The sequence below is a fragment of the Myotis yumanensis genome, unplaced genomic scaffold, assembly GCF_028538775.1.
Source record: "Myotis yumanensis isolate MYYU_CA2020_CCGP unplaced genomic scaffold, mMyoYum1.0.hap1 SCAF_2, whole genome shotgun sequence".
Taxonomy (NCBI): domain Eukaryota; kingdom Metazoa; phylum Chordata; class Mammalia; order Chiroptera; family Vespertilionidae; genus Myotis; species Myotis yumanensis.
This window is the reverse complement of record NW_027223753.1, coordinates 100,768,474-100,790,926: the sequence shown is the minus strand read 5'-3', so window position 1 is coordinate 100,790,926 and position 22,453 is coordinate 100,768,474. Positions and strand designations below refer to the sequence as shown.

The 22,453-nt window shown below is 44.6% G+C and overlaps 1 protein-coding gene across 2 annotated transcripts in view; it reads left to right on the top strand.

Moving 5' to 3' along the window:
- GCC2 (GRIP and coiled-coil domain containing 2) overlaps positions 1-22,453 on the top strand; it is a 95,821-nt gene that overhangs the window by 15,853 nt on the left and 57,515 nt on the right. For both annotated transcript variants that reach the window (XM_070405867.1, XM_070405868.1), the window contains exons 8-9: positions 60-160; positions 253-351. In XM_070405867.1, coding sequence (XP_070261968.1) covers positions 60-160; positions 253-351 — 200 coding nt within the window. The remainder of the gene's footprint in view (positions 1-59; positions 161-252; positions 352-22,453) is intronic.

The following is a 22,453-nucleotide window of genomic DNA, read 5'->3' as shown; positions in this document are numbered from 1 at the left end:
TAAATTTGGATATTTTTCCTTTTGAGTTCATATATAAGCCATTCATTTTATGTTTTTAGAGTACCTCAAAAAAGAATCCATAGAGAAAGAGGAAAAAATAAATAAGATAAAACTAGTTGCTGTGAAGGCAAAGAAAGAACTAGATTCTAGCAGGAGAGAGGTAAGGTGACTTAATACAAAATTCAAAAACCTTACATTTTAGAAAATCAACTTTTCTATCCATAAAAACTCTCTATTATATATTTAAAATAGGCCCAGACTCTAAGGGAAGAACTCAAATCTCTTCATTCAGAAAAGGATCAGTTGTCTACTTCCATGAGAGATCTAATTCAAGGAGCAGAAAGCTATAAGGTAAAAAGTTACTTCAATAACAAGATTTATTTGTAACCTCTAAGCTAACAAATGTACTAGAAATTCTTGTCTATAATATAATCACCTTGTGTTTTTAGTAAATCGTTTTTACTATGTTTTTATATAATGTGGTATCATAATGTCAAGATTTTAAGTAGCTATGCTTTAAATAGTGCCTTGTATTTTAAAATTAAGATTCTGTTTTTGGATTTTATAATAAAACTAGAGGCCTGGTGCACGAATTCGTGCACGGGTGGGGTTCCTCGGCCTGGCTGGCGATGGGGGCCGATTGGGGTGGCCGGCCGACCAGGGGAAGGGACCGCGGGAGGTTGGCTGTGGGAGCGCACTGACCACCACGGGGCAGCCCCTGTGTTGAGCATCTGCCCCCTGGTGGTCAGTGCGCGTCATAGCAACCGGTCGATCATTCGGTCATTTGGTAGCTTAGGCTTTTATATATATAGATTAGGAACAAAAAAGATGGTATTATTGCTGTTATCTTCTATATATATAAAAGGCTAATATGCTAAGTGTCTGACCGTTCAACCGGTTGCTATGAAGCACACGGACCATCAGGGGGCAGACACTCAACGCAGAAGCTGCCGAGCTGCACTGAATTGGCAACAGCGGTTCTTGGGTGATGCACCCCGAAACCAGAGAGGAGGGAGCCAGATTCCTCGCGGGGCTGCGTAATTCCACCTTCAGCCATGGGTTATGTTGTTGCTGGGGCACTGTCGGCCCCGAATCTGGTTTACTGCACACCTGCATTTGCGTTCCACACCCTGTACGACAGCAACTTTGCAGAGTGCCCTCTCGCACTCTGGGACCCCTTGGGGGATTTTGGAGAGCTGGTTTCGGCCTGATCCCCACAGGCCAGGGCGAGGGACCTCAGCTGCCGGAGGTACCCCACTCACTCCACAGATGCCGGGGAGGGACTGCGGGAGGTTGGCTCCAGGCCGTATCCGGCCCATCTTGCCCAGTCCCGCCCTGCCGGCCACCTTCTAATTAATTTCTTTTCAATGTGCACGAATCCGTGTACCGGGTCACTAGTTATTTAATACTAGAGGCCTTCACCGGTGGGGGGCATGGCCTGAGGGATCAGCCTGCTGAGGGAGCACTGCTCATCCTGGTCAGCCAAGTGGCGCTCCCACTGTGGGAGCACACTGACCATCAAGGGGCAGCTCCTGCGTTGAGCATCTGCCCCCTGGTGCTCAGTGTGCGTCATAGCAACTGGTCGACTGGTCATTCTGGTTGTTTTGCCATTCAGTCACTGGGCTTTTATTATATAGGACTAGAGGCCCAGTGCACGAATTCGTGCACCAGTGGGGTCCCTCGGCCTGGCCTGTGGGATCGGGCCGAAACCAACTTTCCAACATCTTCCAAGGGGTCCTAGATTGTGAGAAGGTGCAGGCAAGGCTGAGGGACCCCACTGGTGCACGATTAGGGCCAGGAAGGGATGCGGGAGGTTGGCCAGCAGGGAAGGGACCACGAGAGGGCTCCAGGGTGTGTCCAGTCCATCTCGCTCAGTCCCAATCAGCTGGACTCCAGCAGCAAGCTAACCTACCGGTCGGAGCATCTACTCCCTGGTGGTCAGTGCACGTCACAGCAAGTGGTTGAGCAGCCTATCATTAGCATATTACACTTTGATTGGTTGAACGGACAACCGGACACTTGGTATATTAGGCTTTTATTATATAGGAATTGTTCTGCCCACATGAATAAGCCATTTGAAGCTTAAACAACAGGTCTGACAGGGAAATGAAAGCATTATTATTTGGAGGTAATATGCTTTTCTACCTAAATGAGAATACTATAAAAAATAAAGTAATTTAAAATGAGAATACAAAATTACTGAATGCAAAATAAATACCATTACGTTTCTTTATGTATTCTTTCAGCAAATATTTTTACAGCTGGGCTGAGTACTGGGGAGATGGTGGTCACCAATATACTAAGTTATTGCCATGTTAGGACTTACATTCCAATGGCAATAACAGACAAGCAGACAAAAATACAAGATGGATACTGTATAGAAAAGTAAAGGTAGATAGGGAGAAGTAGGCCATAATCAAGTGGGATTTGATTAAACGAAGAAAAACCCAAAGTAGCCTAAAATAAAATTTTATGAAGAACTTTAATGATAAAATTTGGAACTTAATGAAGAAAACTGCAAAACATATATAGGATGATTCAATATTACTTGAAATATTAGTTCTCAGTTTTGTTTACAAGTTCTAAAACAATTTCACTTAAAATTGCAAGTTTTTTAAAATAAGTTTTTATTTTTCAGTTATAGTTGACATACAATATTATATTAGTTTCAGGTGTACATGACAGTGATTAGACATTATAAAACTTACTGAGTGCTCATCCCCAAAAATGTAACCACCTGACATCATACATAGTTACTAGAATATTATTTTTATTTTATTTTTTTGTTGTTGTTAATCCTTACCCAAGGATATTTTTCTATTATTTTTAGAGAGAGTGGAATGGAAAGGGAGAGACAGAGAGAAACATCGATGTGAGAGAGACACATCGATTGGTTGCCTCCTACACGCACCCTGACCAGGGCCAGGGAACCTGCAACCAATGTATGTGCCCTTGACCGGAATTGAAACCGGGACCCTTCAGTCGGCGGGCCAATGCTCTATCCACTGAGCAAAACTGGCTAGGGCATAGTTATTAGAATATTATTGACTGTATTCCCTATGCTGTACTTTATACCCAAGACTATAAGTACTAATTTGTACTTCTAAAACCCTTCACCTTTCTTATCCATCCCTCAAATCCCCCTTCCATCTGGCAGCTGTCAAAATGTTATCTGTATCTATGAATCTGCTTCTGTTCTGCTGGTTCGTTTATTTTGATTTTTAGATTCAATTGTTGATATGCACTTACTGCTATTTTATTGTTTTTATTTAGATTGTTTAACATTTCATGTAATACTGGTAAACTTCTTTAGCTTTTCCTTGTCTGGGAAGCTGTTTATCTGACTTTGAATTCTAAATGATAGCTTTGCTGAGTCGAATAATCTTGCTTGTAGGTCCTTCCTTTTAATCACTTTGAATATTTCTGCCACTCTGTTCTGGCCTGCAAAGTTTCTGTTGAGAAATCAGCTGACAGTCATATGGGCGCTCACTTGTAGATAACTAACTGCTTTTCTCTTGCTGCTTTTAAGATTCTCTCTTTGCCGTTAACCTTTGGCATTTTAATTATAATGTGTCTTGGTGTGGTCCTTTTTGGGTTCATCTTGTTTGGGACTCTCTGCACTTCCTGGACTTGTGTGTCTATTTCTTTTACCAGGTAAGGGACATTTTCTGTCATTATTTTTTCAAATTTCAATTTCTTGCTCCCCTCCTTCCCGTGACCCTATGATGCGAATGTTGGTATGCTTGAAGTTGTACCAGAGGCTCCTTACACTATCTTCATATTTTTGGATTCCTTTTTCTTTATGCTGTTCTGATTCTTTGTTTTTTGCTTCCTTATATTCCAATTTCTTGACTTGATTCTCCACTACTCTACTGTTGATTCCCTGTAAATTATTCTTCATTTCAGTTAGTGAATCCTTCATTTCTGACTGGTTCGTTTTTATACTTCCTTAGACTTTCTTCATGCTGTTGAAGTTCTCACTAAGTTCTTTGAGCATCCTTATAACTACTGTTTTGACTCTGTATCTGGTAGTTTGCTTGCTTCCATTTCATTTCATTCTTTTTCTGGAGGTTTCTCCTGTTCTTTCTTTTACAACATGTTTCTTTGTCTCTGCATTTTTTCTGCTTCCTTGTGTTTGTTTCTATGTATTAGGTAGAGCTGTGTCTCTCGGACTTGGTAATGTGGCCTTGTGTAGTAGTTGTCTTATAGGGTTCTGTGTCCCAGCTGGGTGCTCCAGGTGCACCCCTGTGTGGACTGTGTGCACTGTCCTTTTGTAGTTGTGTGTTCTTTGATGTTGGTATCTCTGAAAGGAATTGACCCCAGGCCAATTGGCTCTGAGGACCAACTGTGATTATAGCTGAAGAGCTGCTATACAGGAGCCCACCCTATGGAGCAGGACTTGCTTCAGTGGGGCTTTGGTGCTCAACTAGTCTGCCCCTTGAGTGTGTCACTAGTGGATGTGGTAGAGTTGTAATCTGGCCTGGTCTGATGCTGTCCTCTGGATGGACTGGTTTGGGGCCTACTGGGAGGTGCAAAGTCAGCCACTGCCTGGGCCCTGCCTGGGGCCACCTGGCACAAGCTACAGAGAGATCTGCAGATGGCTGCTACTTGTGTTGGGCTTGGAGTTGCCCAGCAGAGGTCAAGATCTGAACCAAAAGAGGGCTGCCACTAGTGCCATACCTGGGGCCACTTATTGAGAGGTACAGGGTATGCTGATGTCAGCTGCTGCTTGTCTGAGAGATTTTAGGAAATTCTGAAGCATGAGGCAAGAGAGGCCAGTTGTATGGAAAAGTCACTGGAAACAACTTGGATGAGTTAGCAAGTTGGGCAGGGGCAAGGTCTCGGGGAATCACCAGAGCAAGGCAAACAGTGTGAGCCAGGTTGATGGAGACTGAGATATGGTACCCACCTGTCAGTTGGGGTATTGGGAAAATGACCTCTGCCAGCACTTTCGTCTGGGAGAAAGCTGCCCCAGTAGCTCCTACCCTGATGCCAGACAATTTAGTTCCTCCTCATATGTCCCTGATCCTTTAAAGGTGCTGCACCAGCACTAGAGCTCAGAGGAAGTGAGTCTGTGTAAGTTCGTGCATAGGCCCTTTAAGAACTGCCTGGGACTCCAGCAGCCTCCATCTCACGGAGCCACCATCCCTGCTGGTTTTTACAGCCAGAATTCATGGGGACTTATTTTCTTGGCACTGGGCTGAGGTGTCTGGTGTGGGTCTGGTACTCCTTGCTCCTCAGGGGGTACCTCCGTAGCCAGGATATCCCACCCGATTTAAAACCATCACATGTGGTTGTGGAACCAACTTGTTCTATGACTCCTCCCCTCCTACCAGTCTCAATATGGCTTCTTTAATTTCCTAGTTGTAGGACAGCCAGCCAGCCAGATTTTAGGCATTTCTGAATGATGGTTATTCTGAAGATTATTTACCTTTTTTTATATGGTTGTGGGAAGAGGTGAGTACCATGTTTACCTATGCCACCATCTTGGCCAGAAGCCTTCTAGGGTTTTTTGGTAGGGCAATCTGGACAAGTTAGCACGAATAGAAGTGAAAAATGACATCTTGCAGACAATAAAATTTATTTCAAACCTACAATGATGTGCAAAAATAAAGCATTAATTTGACAGAAGACCTAGTGACTTTTGCATAACAACACACAAAGTGTGTAGCCTCTCTCCTACACACTTTATATTATCGCACAGAAACCAAGGAAGAAGGAATTAGAAAACTATTTCAGAAAAATCTAGGTAGACTTTTAATTCATTCCCCACACTAAAATAAAATCTGGATGGATTATAGAGTTTTATCAAAATAAAAGCAAATTTTTAAAACCTACAATAAAATATTTGATCATTTGACTTCTGAATATGAAATACTTTTCTAAACTTAAAAACAATGAAAGAATTTACAAAAGAAAATATATTGAACTAAAGACAATATGAAATTAGCCTGAAAATATGACAAGATATTAGTGTCCTTAATATATACAGATATCTCACAAATCCATTTTTTAAACACACTTACCTGAAATTTAAATATGGACTTTACCTTTTATGAGCCATTAGGAACTTGCTTCTTTACATATTAATTTATTATTTTCTACAGAGGCAGATCATGTATGTCAATATATTTGTTTAAAATAGAGATTTCTAAAGATTGAAAACAAGAGTAGAATATTCAGGCACTGTGAGACAACTACAAAAAGTATAATATACGCATAATGAGATGTCATAAGGAGAAGAAAGAGAGAAAGGAACAAAGATTTGACACAGTAATGACGGAGAATTTTCTGAAATTTTTAACTTGGAAATGTGACATTGTTAGGCACCAAATTACAGATCCAGAAGCTCAGAGAACACTAAGCATGATAAATACCCCCCCCCCACCCCCCAAAATCTAAACCTAAGCATATCATTGGCAAATTTTAGAACATCAAAGATAAATTATGAAAAAAGAAGCAATATAGGTAAGGAAACACACCTTACCTATAAGAATTACATTCACCTTATGAGAAACCATATAAGAAAGAAGAGAATGGAATGAAATACTGAAAGTGTTGAAAGAAAAAAAAAACACCCCACTAACCTAGACTTCTGTGCCCTGAAAAATTATCCTCCAAAAAGTGAAGTAGAAATAAAGACTTTATCAGGTAAAACTTGAGGGAATTAGTAGACATGCCTTTCAGCAAATATTAAAAGTTCTTTAGAGAGAAGGAAAATGATACAGGTCAGATCCAGAATAGGCATATTGAAGAACAAAGTGGGAGAATTAACATCATATGGCTTCAACACTTACTATAAAGCAACAGCAATCAAGATTGTGGCTGAAAAAAATTGACAGATCTATACAACAGAATAGAGACCAGAAACATTATATATATAAAGAGCCAGGGGCCATCGCAACCGAATGGACAGTCGTACAGACGACCGAACAGGCTGAGTGGAACGACAAGGCCGGCAGGGGGGTTAGTGAGGGACGACCAAATGACTGAGCAGCAGGCTGCATGGGGTGACCAGGCCAGCAGGGGAGTTAGGGAGGGACAACCAAACGACTGAACAGCAGGCTGTATGGGGCAACCAGGCCAGCATGGGGAGACAGTGAGGGGCGACCAGGCCAGCAGGGGGGGCATTGGGGGCAACCAGGCTGGCGGGGGGGGGGGGGAGGTGTGAGGGGCGACCAAACCAGTGGCGGGGGGGGCGGGGGGCAGTTGGGGGCGACCAGGCCAGCTGCGGGGAGGGGGGGCAGTGAGGGACAACCAGGCCAGCAGGGGGGGCATTGGGAGCAACCAGGCTGGCGGGGGGCGGGAGGGAGGCGTGAGGGGCAACCAAACCAGTGGCGGGGGGGCGGGGGCAGTTGGGGGTGACCAGGACAGCTGGGGGGGGGGGGCAGTGAGGGACAACCAGGCTAGCAGGGGGGCAGACAGTTGGAGGCAACCAGCTTGGCAGGGGGGTGCAGTTAAGGGCGGCCAGGCTGGCAGAGGGGGCCAGTAGGGGGCAACCAGGCCAGCGTGGGGGGGGGGGGGGGCAATAAGGTTTGACTAGGCCGGCGGGGGGTACTTAGGGGCAACCAGGCTAGCAGAGGGGGGCTGTTGGGGGCGACCATGCTGGTGGGGGGGCAGTTAGGGGCAACCAGGCCAGCGGGGGGAGGCTGAGGGGGGACAGTTTGGGGCAACCAGATTGGCAGGCAGGGGCAGTTGGGGGCAACCAGGCCAGCAGGCAGAGACAGTTAGGGGTGATCAGGCTGGCAAGGGGGCCAGTAGGGGCGATCAGGCAGACAGGCAGGTGAGCAGTTAGGAACCAGCAGTCCCAGATTGTGAGAGGGAGTTCCAACTGCCAGGATCGGGCCTAAACTGGCAATTGGACATCACCTGAGGGATCCCAGATTGGAGAGGGTGCAGGCTGGGCTGAGGGGACCTCCTCCCCCTGGGCACGAATTTCATGCACCGGGCGTCTAGTCCTATCTAATAATAGAGAAACATGGTAATTAACCGTAACTTTGCTACCCTTCCCATTGGCTAATCAGCAAGATATGCAAATTAACTGCCAGCCAAGATGGCGGCCGGCAGCCACGCAGCTGAAGCGAACATGAGGCTTTCTTGCTCCAGTGACGGAGGAAGCCAAGGTAACCTGCCTGCCGCAGCCCATCTCTGAGCTCTGGATGCAACAATGTTGCAATTATAGAAGCTAAACAAACTCCAGATACCTGCTTTCAGCCGGCAGCAGGCTCAGAGCTTAGAGCGCCAGTGATGGTAACAGAGTTTCAATTATAGAAGCTAAACAAACCCAGATACCTGCTTTCAGCCAGCCATGGCCTCAGAGCTGGAGCCGGCTCTCAGCTCCAGTGACAGCTATAGAAGGTAAATAAATCCCAGAATAAAAAAAAAAGGCTGGGAGCTTCAGTCGCCCGCCAGCCTGAAAACGGCCCTCAGCCCCTCACCCAGGCTGTCCAGGCACCCCAGTGGGGACCCCCACCCTGATCCGGGACACCCTTCAGAGCAAACCAGCCGGCCCCCTCCCATGCACCAGGCCTCTATCCTATATAGTAAAAGGGTAATATGCAAACTGACCCTAACAGCAGAAGGACTGGGAATGACTGGTCGCTATGACACACACTGACCACCAGGGGGCAGATGCTCAATGCAGGAGCTGCCCTCTGGTGGTCAGTGCACTCTCACTGGGGCGAGCTCTGCTCAGCCACAGCCAGGCTGACGGCTGCCAGTACAACAGTGGTGGTGGGAGTCTCTCCTGCCTCCTCAGCAGCCCTAAGGATGTCTGACTGCAGTTTAGTCCTGCTCCCCGCTGGCAAGTGGACATCCCCTGAGGGCTGCTGGGCTGCCAGAGGGATGTCTGATTGCCATCTTAGGCCCAATCCCCCGGGGAGCAGGCCTAAGGCAGCAAGTGGTCACCCCCGAGGGGTCCCAGACTGCAAAAGGGCACAGGCCGGGCCTCTAGTATAAATATAATCATCAGATCTTTGGCAATGGAGCGAAGATGATCTTCCACCAGTGGTGCTGGAACAATAAGACATCCACATGCAACAAAAAAGAATATTGATATTAAATCCTCACAAAAATTAACTTAAAATGGATGATAGACCTAAGTATAAAACACAAAGCTATACTCTTAGAATCCTATCTAATAATAGACAAACATGGTAATTGACTGTACCTTTGCTACGCCTCCCATTGGTTAATCAGCGCAATATGCAAATTAAACGCCAACAAAGAGGGCGGCTAATTTGCATACTGCAGGCAGGGTGGGACAGCGCCATCCCGCCTGCCCTGCCGCCATCTGGGCCTGCTATCTGCGACCCAGGGCGGCGGGCGTCCGTGTGCAACCCGACCCGGGGCGGCCGGGCAGGGCAGCAGCGATCGGCTGGCCCGCCCAGGCATCCCATGTGCGACCCGATCTGGGGCGTCCCATGTTCGACCTGACTCGGGGCGGCGCCCCAGCCCCTAATCAGCCCTGCCGTGTGCGCGACCCAGGGCGGCGCCCCAATCCCCAGATTGGCCCTGCCGTGTGCGCGACCTGGGGAGGCGGGGCAGGCACCGAGGGATCGGGCCTGCCATCTGCCACCTCGGGAGCGGACCTAAGCCAGCAGATGGTTATTTCCCGAGGGGTCCCAGACAGTGAGAGGGCACAAGTGGGGCTGAGGGACACCCCCCCACCCCCGCCAGTGCACAAATTTTTGTGCACCGGGCCTCTGGTATAATATAAGAAAGAACTAGATGACCTTGGTTATGGTGGTGACTTTTTAGATAGAAGACTAAAGGCCATGAAGTAATTAACACCTAAACTTAATTAAAATGTGTCAAAAGAATGAGAAGACAAGCCACTGATTAGAAGAAAATATTTGCAAACGACATGTATTTGATAAAGGACTATTATTCAAACTATACAAAGAACTATTAAAACTCAACAATAAGAAGAAACAAAAAAACCTGATTTTAAAATGGGCTGAAGATCTTAACAAATACCTCACTAAAGAAGATATATAGATTGCAAATAAACATGAAAAGATATTCCATATCATATATTACTAGAGGCCCGGAGCATGAAAATTAGTGCACTCAGGGCGGGGGGAGGGGGGTCCCTCAGCCAGGCCTGCACCCTTTGCAGACCAGGAGCCCTTAGGGGATGTCCGGCCTCCCTCAGCAGGAGGTGACCAGTGGAGCAATTGGGATGGCACCAGCTGGCAAGCAACCGGCCATTCCCCCCAATCACCCCTCCGACTCCACCGGTCGCCACTGCCTGCTGGTTGCCATCCCTTCCTCTGCCCACTGGCACCCGTCTTGGCTGGGCTGGCGCCACCCGCTTGCCAGCCCCGCCAATCTGCCATTCAGTTGATTTGCATATTAGGCTTTTATTATATAGGACTAGAGGCCCGGTGCACAAAAATTTGTGCACTCGGGGGAGAGGGGGGATTCCCTCAGCCCGGCCTGTGCCCTCTCACAGTCTGGGACCCCTCAGGAGATAATGACCTGCTGGCTTAGGCCTGCTCCCGGGTGGCAGAGGGCAGGCCCAATCCCTAGGTGCAGCCCGTGGTCGGGCTCAGAGCAGGGACGATTGGGGAGTTGGGGCGCTGCCCCCTGTCATGCACAAAGCAGGGCGGATCAGGAGGTTGCGATGCCACCCCTAGTCACGCTCAGGGTACAGCCGATTGGGGGGTTGGGGCACCGCCCCCTGTCACACTCAAGGCAGGGACGATAGGGAAGTTGTGGCGCCACCCCCTGTCACGCACAGAGCAGGGCTGATCAGGGGGTTGGGGCGCTGCCCCCTGTCATGCACAGAGCAGGGCCTATCAGGGGGGTTGGGGCACTGTCCGCTGTCATGCACAGAGCAGGGCCTATCAGGGGGGCTGGGGCTCCGTACCCTGTCACACACAGAGCAGGGCTGATCAGGGGGTTGAGGAGCTCCCCCCTGTCACTCACAGAGCAGGGCCCATCATGGGGTTGGGGAGCTCCCCCGTGTCACACACAGAGCAGGGCCCATCAGGGGGTTGAGGAGCTCCCCCCTGTCACTCACAGAGTAGGGCTGATAGGGGAGTTGGGGCACTGCCCCCTGTCACACACAGAGCAGGGCGGATCCGGGTTGGGGCGCTGCCCTCTATCACCCACAGAGCAGGGCCAATCAGGCGGTTGGGGCGCCACCACTGTCACACTCAGGGCAGGGCCGATGGGGAGGTTATGGCTCTACCCTGTCACACACAGAGCAGGGCCCGTGGGGGGGGGGGAGGGGGAGTTGGGGCGCCGCACCCTGTCACACTCAGAGCAGGGCTGATCGGGCCCTCTATCACCCACAGAGCAGGGCCAGTCGGGGTTGGGGCGCTACACCCTGTCACACACAGAGCAGGGCCGATCAGAGGGTTAGGGCGCTGCACCCTGTCACACACACAGCCGCAGGGCGATCAGGGGGTTGGAGAGCTCCCCCCCATCAGGCACAGAGCAGGGCTGATCAGGGGGTTGGGGCACCTTCCCCTGTCACACACAGAGCAGGACCAATCAAGGGGTTGTGGCCCCACCCCCTATCACACACAAAGCAGGGTGATCAGGGGGTTTGGGCGCTGCCCCCTGTCACGCTGATCCTGGTGCTGGGAGGCATATTACCCTTTTACTATATAGGATAGAGGCCTGGTGCACGGGTGGGGGCCGGCTGGTTTGCCCTGAAGGGTGTCCTGGATCAGGGTGGGGGTCCCCACTGGGGTGAATGGCCAGCCTGGGTGAGGGGCTGAGGGCCGTTTTCAGGCTGGCGGGTGACTGAAGCTCCCAACCTGTCCTTTTTTTTCTTTTTTTTTTCTATTCTGGGCCAGCTTTAGCTCTGAGGCCTCGGCTGCTGGAAGCAGGTTCCTGGCCTTTGTTTACCTTCTGTATTTGAAACAATGTTGCGGTCCTGCTGGCTGAAGCCTGGCTGACTAAAGCAGGTTTCTGGGGTTTGGTTTAGCTTCTATATTTGTTACAATGTTTCTTTTTTTTTCTTAATTAAATCTTTATTGTTCAGATTACTACATTTGTTCCTCTTTTTTTCCCCCCATAACTCCCCTCCTCCCAGTTCCCCGCCCCACCCTCCGCCCTCACTCCTCACCCACTGTCCTCATCCATAGGTGGATGATTTTTTCCAGTCTCTTCCCGCATCTCCCACACCCCTTCCCCCCCCCCCCCCGCCCCAAGAATAGTCAGTCCATTCCCTTTCTATGTCCCTGATTCTATTATAATCACCAGTTCATTCTGTACATCAGATTATTTATTCACTTGATTCTTAGATTCACTTGTTGATAGATGCATATTTGTTGTTCATAATTTGTATCTTTACCTTTTTCTTCTTCTTCCTCTTCTTAAAGGATACCTTTCAGCATTGCATATAATACTGGTTTGGTGGTGGTGAACTTCTTTAGCTTTTCCTTATCTGTGAAGCTCTTTATCTGACCTTCAATTCTGAATAATATCTTTGCTGGATAAAGTAATCTTGGTTGTAGGTTCTTGGCATTCATCACTTTGAATATTTCTTGCCACTCCCTTCTGGCCTGCAAAGTTTCTGTTGAGAAATCAGCTGACAGTCATATGGGTATTCCCTTGTAGGTAATTGAGTCTCTTTCTCTTGCTGCTTTTAAGAATCTCTCTTTGTCTTTTGCTCTTGGCATTTTAATTATGATGTGTCTTGGTGTGGTCCTCTTTGGATTCCTTTGGTTTGGGGTTCTTTGTGCTTCCTGGATCTGTAAGTCCATTTCTTTCACCAGGTGGGGGAAGTTTTCTGCCATTATTTCTTCAAATAGGTTTTCAATATCTTGCTGTCTCTCATCTTCTGGCACCCCTATAATTCTGATGTTTGTACGCTTGAAGCTGTCCCAGAGGCTCCTTACACTGTCTTCATATTTTCGGATTCTTTTTTCACTTTGCTTTTCCAGTTGGGTGTTTTTTGCTTCTTCGCATTTCAAATCTTTGACTTGATTCTTGCGCTCCTCTGGTCTGCTGTTGGGAGTCTGTATAATATTCTTTATTTCAGTCAGTGTATGCTTAATTTCTAGTTGGTTCTTTATGACAACATCGAGGGTCTCATTAGATTTCTTGAGGATCTCATCAAGTTTATCGGCAGTTTCTAGAAAATTATTGAAAGACCTTAAAAGTGTGTTTTTTAGCTCTATATCCTCCATTTCTGTCATGTTTTTTTGTCTCCGCATTTTCTATGCTTTCTTGGTGCACCCCCTTGAGGTCTTTGTGCACAGTCTTGTTGTAGTTAAGCCTTGATTGTTTGTGGCAGTACTGGGGGTGAATTGACCTCCAGGCTAACTGGCTATGAGAGTCAGCTGTGTCTGCAGTGGGAGAGCTTCTGTGCTGGATCTCTAGGGCAGTGCTAGTCTAGCATTTGCCTAAGGCTATCCGGCAAATGCCTCTGTCCAGGGCTTGGGCGGGGCGGGTCCCCGGGGATCTACAGGGTGGGTGGAGCGAGCAGTTATGGCTGCTCTCAGATCCGTCCCCAGGGTCTCTGCCTCTCAGAGTCCCGGGAGAGAAAGCTACATTCGAGTTCCGACCAAAGCCAGACAGTCCCGCTTCTCCCGTTTGAGTCTGGGTCCCTAGAGACTCGCCCGGATCTGGAGCTCAGAGTCTGAAACTCCCTCCCGATTGAAAACAACAACCGTGCCCTCCGCCGCCAGCCCGCTCCACATGCACTCCGCACCTTAGTATTTCACTTCCGCACTGCACCTCCTCTGAGTCTCGGTATGGATTTCTCTTTCCTTCTAGTTGTAGGATTTCCACTCAGCCAGCCTTCCTGTGGTTCTGGGTGATATCCGTTCTGTCTTTTACTTGTATTTTTGAAGTGGTTGTTCGAGGCAGCAAACTCCGACATTAACCTATGCTGCCATCTTGGTTTCTTCCTACAATGTTTCTTAGAGTTGCAGCTGAGAGGCCGGCAAGGCAGGCAGGGAAGCTTGGCTTCCTCCATCACTGAAGCAAGGAAGCCTCCCTGTTCGCGTGAGCTGCCTGGCTGCCGGCCGCCATCTTGGTTGGCAGTTAATTTGCATATCTCCCTGATTAGCCAATGGGAAGGGTAGCGGACGTACGGCTAATTACCATGTTTCTCTTTTATTAGATAGCATTACGGAAATGCAAATTAAAGCAGCAATGAGATACCACTATATACCAGTTAGAGTAGTCAGAGTCTGAAAAGATGACACTGCCAAATGCTGGCAAGGACATGGAACAACTAGAACTCATTCATTGCTGATGGGAATGCCAAATGGTGCAGCCACTTTGGAAGGAATTTGATATTTGCTTACAAAACTAAACATACTCTTACCATATGATTCAGCAACTATGCTCCTTAGTATTTACCCAAAGGATTTGAAAACTTAAATCCAAACAAAAACCTACATACAGGTGTTTATAGTAGCATTATTCATAATTGACAAAACTTGGACGCAACCAAGGTGGCCTTCAGTAAGTGAATGGATGTCATGTACCACATAATGAAATTTTGGTCAATGACAGACCAAATCTATGACAGTGGTCTCATAAAATTATAATGGAGCTAAATTTTAGAAATATGTGGTTCAGGAGGGATTTTTTTTTTCACTGATGGGAGCATATCTGTGGGGTTTGGCAATAGATTTTCTCTCACTCGCAGCACCTCAATTTTGATTGCACAGGTTACATTCCAGTCAGTCAGCAACTGAACTATCTCAGTACACAGGGGTCTGTGCCCCAATGCTATATATTCAGAGGCCATTACAGCTCTCCCAGATCTAGCTTGATGGTCTTCAGAGTACAAGGCTGTAAATTCTTTGTTGAGGATCTAAATCTTGTACAGAGGTCTAAAGGAGCTACTTTAACAAGGATTAAGTGCCACTGCCACTTTAGGAAAAATTTTTACTGGCGGTAATGTGGAGCCAGCCTGTGTCTGTTCTTGGGAAATACTTTCAGGTTGTAATGATTTAAAGCAGGGGTGGGGAACGTCCAGCCCATGGGCCATATAAGGCCTGAGAAATCATTTGGTCTGGCCCTGCCAAGGCATTAGGGGTGAGTTAATTAAATGTTTGACCAAATATAGCAGGCTAATTTTTAAGGATAATTTGTATGGCCCGAAAATCCTATATAATAAAGATGTAATATGCAAATGGTCGTTACGTAACAACTGACTGTGTAACGACCAGATCATGGATCAGCAGGAGAGTGGGGCATTGAGCTACAAGTGGGAGACGGAGAGCTACAGGACGGGGCAGGGCAGCAAGCTATGGGGGGGGGGGGGGGGCGGGGGTGCGGGGGGGAGCTACAGGAGGGTGGCAGCGAGCTAATGGTACAAGTGGGCAGTAGAGAGCTACAGGAGCGGGCAGGGCAGCCAGCTATGAGGGGGCGCAGGGGGAGCTACAAGAGGGCGGGTTCAGCGGGCAGAGAGCTACAGGAGGGCACCATTGAGCTACTGTCATGCGGATTCGTGCGCAGGGCTACTAGTGATGTTATAAATATCCAAGTGGTCCTTGGCAGAAAAAAAGGTTCCTCACCCCTGATTTAAAGCATAGTTTTATTTCTCCCATCAGATCAATGCCATAGAGGGTTGATGGAAGTAAAAAATTACCACAGTCAAAATACTGAATCCTCAGTTCTATACTCTCTCAATGTTAAACACCCTCTTCTTTTTTTTTTTTAAATGAGGATCACAAAGTTCCTTAACCTGACTACTGTTCCAACATGCAGTAGCTGAAACTACATTACCATGACAATCCCTACGTTCCTTTCTCTCTCCATGTTGATTTCTTATTCCTGCTGATCCTCAGGCCATCTTTCACTCCTTCCTGACATTATTATGGTAATCTATGTCTTAACTAGCCAGCCTTCCCTCAATACTTCCAATCAGTCCAGCACACATTCCTGTTTATGGAGCAGCATTGACAGCTTTATGTTCTATTTTTGACTGTCCAGTGGAAGCAAGGTAAGGGCTTTGGGGACTGTATTTATAAAGTCTGTAGTAGTGCCGTAGGACTTCACATTCATTCACCACTCACTGGTTGACTCACCCAGAGCAACTTCCAGTCCTGCAAGCTCCATTTATGGTGAGTGCCCTATACAACTGAACCATTTTTTAAATATTTTCTACTGTATTTTTGCTGTACTTTTTTTACATTTAGATACACAAATACTTAACCATTGTGTTACAATTGCCTACAGTATTCAGTACCATACATGCTGTACACTCAGGTTTGTAGCCCAGGAGCCTAGGTATATAGGAGGCTAGATCATCAAGGTTTGTGTATGTGCCTCAATGATGTTCCCATGATGAAACTACCTAATGATGTATCTATCAGAGCTTATTCCCATCATTAAGTGATGAAGACTGTATTCTGCGCTAAAAAGAAATAAGCTATCAAGCCATGAAAAGACATGCAAGAAACTTAAATACATACCACTATTAAGTGAAAATAGCCAAGATGAAAATACATTTGATTCCAACTATATGACATTATGGAAACAGTAAAACTACCGATATAGTAAAAAACAAACAAACAAACAAAAAAACAACAATGGTTCTGAGGGTTTGTGGGGGAAAAGAGAAGAATAGGTGGAATACAGGATTTTTAGGGCAGTAGAACTGCGCTGTAATAGTGACTATATGTCATTATACATTTATTCAAACCCATAGAATGTACAACACCAACAGTGAACCCTAATATAAACTATGGATTTAGGGTAATGATGTTGTTCATCAATGGTGAACCAATGTAGTAGGTTTATCTATTGTAATGTACCACTCTTGTGGTGAACGTTGATGATGAAGGAGGTTATGTATTGGAGAAAGATCGGTATAGGGAATTCTCTATACTTTCCCCTCAGTTTTTGTATAAACCTAAAACTTTTAAATGATAAAGTCTGTTAAAACATTTTTAATTTTTTTTAATGTTTATTGTTGAAAGTAGTACATATGTCCCCTTTTCTCCCCCTTTAATCCCTCCAACCTGCCCTTGCCCTCTGCCCCAAGCCTTCAACACCCTATTATCAGTGTCCATGGATTATACATATATGCATACAAAGTTCTTGGGTTGATCACCTCCCACCCACTCACCCTCCCCCGTCTTCCCTCGGAGATTCTGCACTCTGTTCCATGCTTCCACGCTTCTGGATCCACTCTGTACATCAGTTTATTTTAATTAGATTCCACATATGAGTGAGATCATGTGATACTTGTCTTTGTCTGACTGACTTATTTCACTTAGCATAATACTCTCAAGGCCCCTCAATGCTGACTCTTACTGCTGCATAGTATTCCATGGTATAAATGTACCACAGCTTTTTTACCCACTCATCTACTGATAGGCACTTGGGCTGTTTTTATGCTTGGGTATTGTAAATTATGCTATTATGAACATACATTCTTTCTGATTGGTGTTTTGTTTTCTTAGGATATATTCCTACAAGTATGATCACTGGGTCAAATGGCAGTTCCATATTTAATTTTTTGAAGAAACTCCATACTGTTTTCCATAATGGCTGCACCAGTCTGCATTCCCACCAGCAGTATACTAGGGTTCTCTTTTCTCCACATCCTTACCAGCACTTGTCATTTGTTGATTCATTAATGGTAGCCATTCTGACAGATGTGAGGCGATACCTCAGTGTCGTTTTGATTTGCATCTCTCTGATGATCGGTGATTGAGCATTTTTTCACGTGTCTTGGTCATCTGAATGTCTACTTTGGAGAAGTGTCTATTTAGGTTATTTACCCATTTTTCAATTGGATTGTTTGTCTTTTGTTAATTTGTATTGAGTTCCTTATGTATTTTGGATATTAACCCTTTATCAGATGTATCATTGCCAGATATGTTCTCCCATACAGTCAGCTCCCTTTTTATTTTGTTGATGGTTTCTTTTGTAGTACAGAAGCTTGTTCTTTTGATGTAGTCCCATTTGTGTATTTTCTCCTTAGTTTCTTTTGACCTAGGACCGTGGTCGGCAAACTGCGGCTCACGAGCCACATGCAGCTCTTTGGCCCCTTGAGTGTGGCTTTTCCTAAGCCTTAGGAGTACCCTAATTAAGTTAATAACAATGTACCTACCTATATAGTTTAAGTTTAAAAATTTTGGCTCTCAAAAGAAATTTCAATCGTTGTACTGTTGATATTTGGCTCTGTTGACTAATGAGTTTGCCAACCACTGACCTAGGAGATGTATTGGGAAACATATTGTTAGGAGAGATGTCTGAGATTTTGCTGCCTATGGTTTCTTCTACGATTTCTATGATTTTCCAACTTACATTTAAGTCTTTTATCCATTTTCCGTTTATTCTTGTATATGGTGGTCTAGTTTCATTTTTTTTGCATGTATCTGTCAGATTTTACCAACACCATTTATTGAAGAGACTGTGTTGACTCCATTGTATGCTCTTGCCTCCTTTGTCAAATATAATTGAGCGTATGGCTTGGGTCGATTTTTGGGCTGTCTGTTCTGTTCCATTGATCTGTGTGCCTGTTCTTGTGCCAGAACTAGGCTGTTATGATTACGGTGGGTTTGTAGTATAACTTGATATCTGCTATTGTGATTCCTCCCAACATTGTTCTTCTTTTGCAATTTGATGAAGCTATTCGGTATCTTTTTTGGTTCCATATACCAGGTGTACCAGTTAATAATGCGGAATTTTTTCAATATGTTGATTTACACATATGTTGTTATATATGTGATTTGATATGTATGCTATTTTGTTGTATTGACAGCAAGCTTCAAAACTTCATATGTCAAATTTTCTGAAGGTGTTAACATCATAAATATTTTTACCCTTAAAAATGTCGAATTTCGTGCCAAAAAAAGAGCATTTGCGGGAAGTTTTAATTCACTACTTTATTTTGAAGAAAAGTGCTGCTGAAAGTTATCATATATTTCAGGAAGCTTATGGTGAACATGTTCCATATCAAGATACTTGTGAAGGCTGGTTTAAACACTTTAAAGTGATGCTTTTGATGTGAAAGACAAAGGACATTCAGGTAAACCGAAAACGTTTGAAGACCAACAATTACAAGCATTATTGGATAAAGATGCTCGTTGAACTCAAAAACAACTTGCAGAAAGATTATACGTTGCTCAGCAAACAATTTCCGATCGTTTACAAGCAATGGGAAAAATTTTGAAGGGAGGAAAATGGGTGCCACATCAACTGAACAAAAGACAAATGGAAAACCGAAAAGTCATCAGTAAAATGTTGTTTCAACGGCACGAAAGAAAGTCTTTTTTGCATTGAATTGTGACTGGCGATGAAAAGTGGATTTATTTTAAGAATCCCAAATGCACAAAATCATGGGTTGATCCAGGTCAACCATCAACATCGACTGCAAGGCCAAATTGCTTCAGAAAGAAGACAATGCTCTGCGTTTGGTGGGATCGGGAATGTGTGGTGTATTATGAGCTTCTAAAACCAGGTGAAACCGTTAATACTGATTGCTGCCGACAACAAATAATCAATTTGAACCACACATTGACCGTGCATGAAACGACCAGAATGTGCCAGAAGACACGGCAAAGTAATTTTGCTTCATGATGACGCACAATCACACACTTCAAAACCAGTTAAAGACACGTTAAAATATCTTGCCTGGGAAGTATTAACCCACCCGCTGTATTCACCAGACCTTGCTCCTTTAGCTTACCACTTGTTCCGATCAATGGCACGCGCACTTTCTGAGCAGCACTTCAAAACGTACAAAGAAGTGGAAAATTGGGCCCTAACCGGTTTGGCTCAGTGGATAGAGCATTGGCCTGTGGACTGAAGGGTCCCGGGTTTGATTCCGGTCAAGGGCATGTACCTTAGTTGCGGGCACATCCACAGTAGGAGGTGTGCAGGAGGCAGCTGATCGATGTTTCTCTCTCATCGATGTTTCTAACTCTCTATCCCTCTCCCCTCCTCTCTGTAAAAAATCAATAAAATATATTTTTTTTAAAAAGAAGTGGAAAATTGGGTCTCTGAATGGTTTGCCTCAAAACAAGAAAAGTTCTGTTGGGACGGTATCCACAAATTACCTGAAAGATGGGGGAAATGTGTAGCTAGCAATGGACATTACTTTGAATAAAGCACTTTTGATGTTTCTCTTGAAATCACCGTGTTTTCTTTGATTACAAAATTCGCATTATCAACTGGTACATCTGGTAAATTTCTACATTTGTGAAATATACCATTGTTATTTTAATAGGGATTGCATTGAATCTGTAGATTGCCTTGAATAGTATAGACATTTTAATTACGTTATTTCTAACAATCCATGAACACGGTACATTCTTTAAGTTGTTTATATCTTCTTCTAGCTCTTTTTTCTTTTTTCTTTTAAATATATTTTATTGATTTTTTACAGAGAGGAAGGGAGAGGGATAGAGAGTTAGAAACATCGATGAGAGAGAAACACAGATCAGCTGCCTCCTGCACACTCCCCACTGGGGATGTGCTCGCAACCAAGGTACATGCCCTTGACTGGAGTCGAACCTGGGGCCCTTTAGTCCGCAGGCTGACGCTCTATCCGCTGAGCCAAACCGGTCAGGGCAATCTCTTTTTTCAATGTCCTGTAGTTTTCCCAGTACAAGTTTTTACTTTATTTGTAAAATGGTAAACTTACAAGTAACTTAATTTATTTGTTAAAATGGTAAATAGGATTGTTTGTTTAGTTTCTCTTTCTGAGAGTTCATTATTGCTGTGTTAAAAAGCCATAGATTTGGGGTGTTGATTTTGTATCCTACTACATTCTCAAGTTCATTTATTAAATCTAGTAGTTTTTTGGTGGAGTCTTTAGGGTTTTCTAGGTACAATATCATGTCATCTGCAAGTAAGGACAATTTTACTTCCTCGTTTCCAATTTGAATGCCTTGTATTTATTCTTCTTGTCTGACCACTGTGGCTAGTACCTAAAGTACTGTGTTGAATAAGAGTGGTGAAAGTGGACATCCTCGTCTTATTCCTGTTCTTAGGAGAAATGGTTTTAGTTTTTGCCCATTGAGTATGATGTTGCCTGTAGGTTTGTCATATATGGCCTTTATATGTTGAGATATGCTCCCTCTATTCCTGCTTTGCCTAGTTTTTATTTAAAAAATGGGTGTTCAATTTTGTTGAATGCTTTCTCTGCTTCTATTGATATGATCATGTGATTTTTGTCTTTCAAATTGTTTATATAATGTATCACATTTATTGATTTGCAAATATTTTACCATCCTTGCATCCCTGGAATAAATCCCTCTTGATCATGGTGTATAATCTTTTCAATATATCGCTGAATCTTATTTGGTAATATTTTGTTTGAGGATTTTAGCATTTATGTTCATCAGGGATATTGGCCTGTAATTCTCTTTCTTTATAGTGTCTTTATCTGGTTCTGGAATTAGGGTAATAATGGCCTCATAAAAAGGGCTTGGAAGTGATTCTTCCTCTGGGATTGTTTTGCATAATTTGAGGAGTATAGATGTTAGTTCTTTGAATGTTTGGGAAAACTCCCTGTAAAGCCATCTGGACCAGGGCTTTTAATGGCTAGAAGTTGTTGTTTTTTATTACTGCCTCTATTTCATCAATTGTTATTGGCCTATTCAGGTTTTCTGATTCTTCCTGATTCAGTTTTGGGATATTGTATTTTTCTAGGAATTTGTCTATTTCATCCATATTGTCCAGCTTGTTGGCATGTATTTGTTCATAGTATTTTCTTACAATCCTTTGTATTTCTATTGTGTCACTGCTTACTTCACTGCTTTCATGTCTGGCTTTATTTATTTGGGTTCTCTGTTTGTTTCTTGATGAGTCTGGCTTATGGTTCATCAATCTTGTTTATCTTTTCAAAGAACCAGCTCTTGGTTTCATTGATTTTTTTGTATTGTTTTTCTATGTAATTTATTTCTGCTCTAATCCTCATTATTTCCTTCCTACTTACTCTGGGCTTTTCTTGTTGTTGTCTTTATAATTCCTGAAGTTGTAGGGTTAAATAGTTTTTTAGCCCTTTTTCTTATTTCTTGAGGTAGGCTTACGTTGCTATGAACTTCCCTTACAGAACTACTTTTGCTATGTCCCACAGATTTTGTGTTGTTGTGTGTTCATTTTCATTTGTTTCCAGGAAGTTTTTTCATTTTTCTTGATCTCATTGGTAACCCATTCATTGCTTAATAACATGCTATTTAGCCTCCATGTATTTGAATGTTTTGGGGTGTTTAAACTCTAGTTGATTTCTAATTTCATTCCACTGTGTTCTGAGATGCTTGATATGTTTTCAATCTTCTTGAACTTGTAGAGACTTGTTTTGTATCCTAACATGTGGTCTGTCTTTGTGAATGAACCATGTTGACAAGAATGTATATTCTGCAGCTTTGGGGTGAAATATTCTATAATTGTCAATTAAATCCATCTGGCCCTGACCGGTTTTGCTCAGTGGATAGAGCGTCAGCCTGCAGACTGAAGGGTCCCAGGTTTGATTCCGGTCAAGGGCATGTACCTTGGTTGCGGGCACATCCCCAGT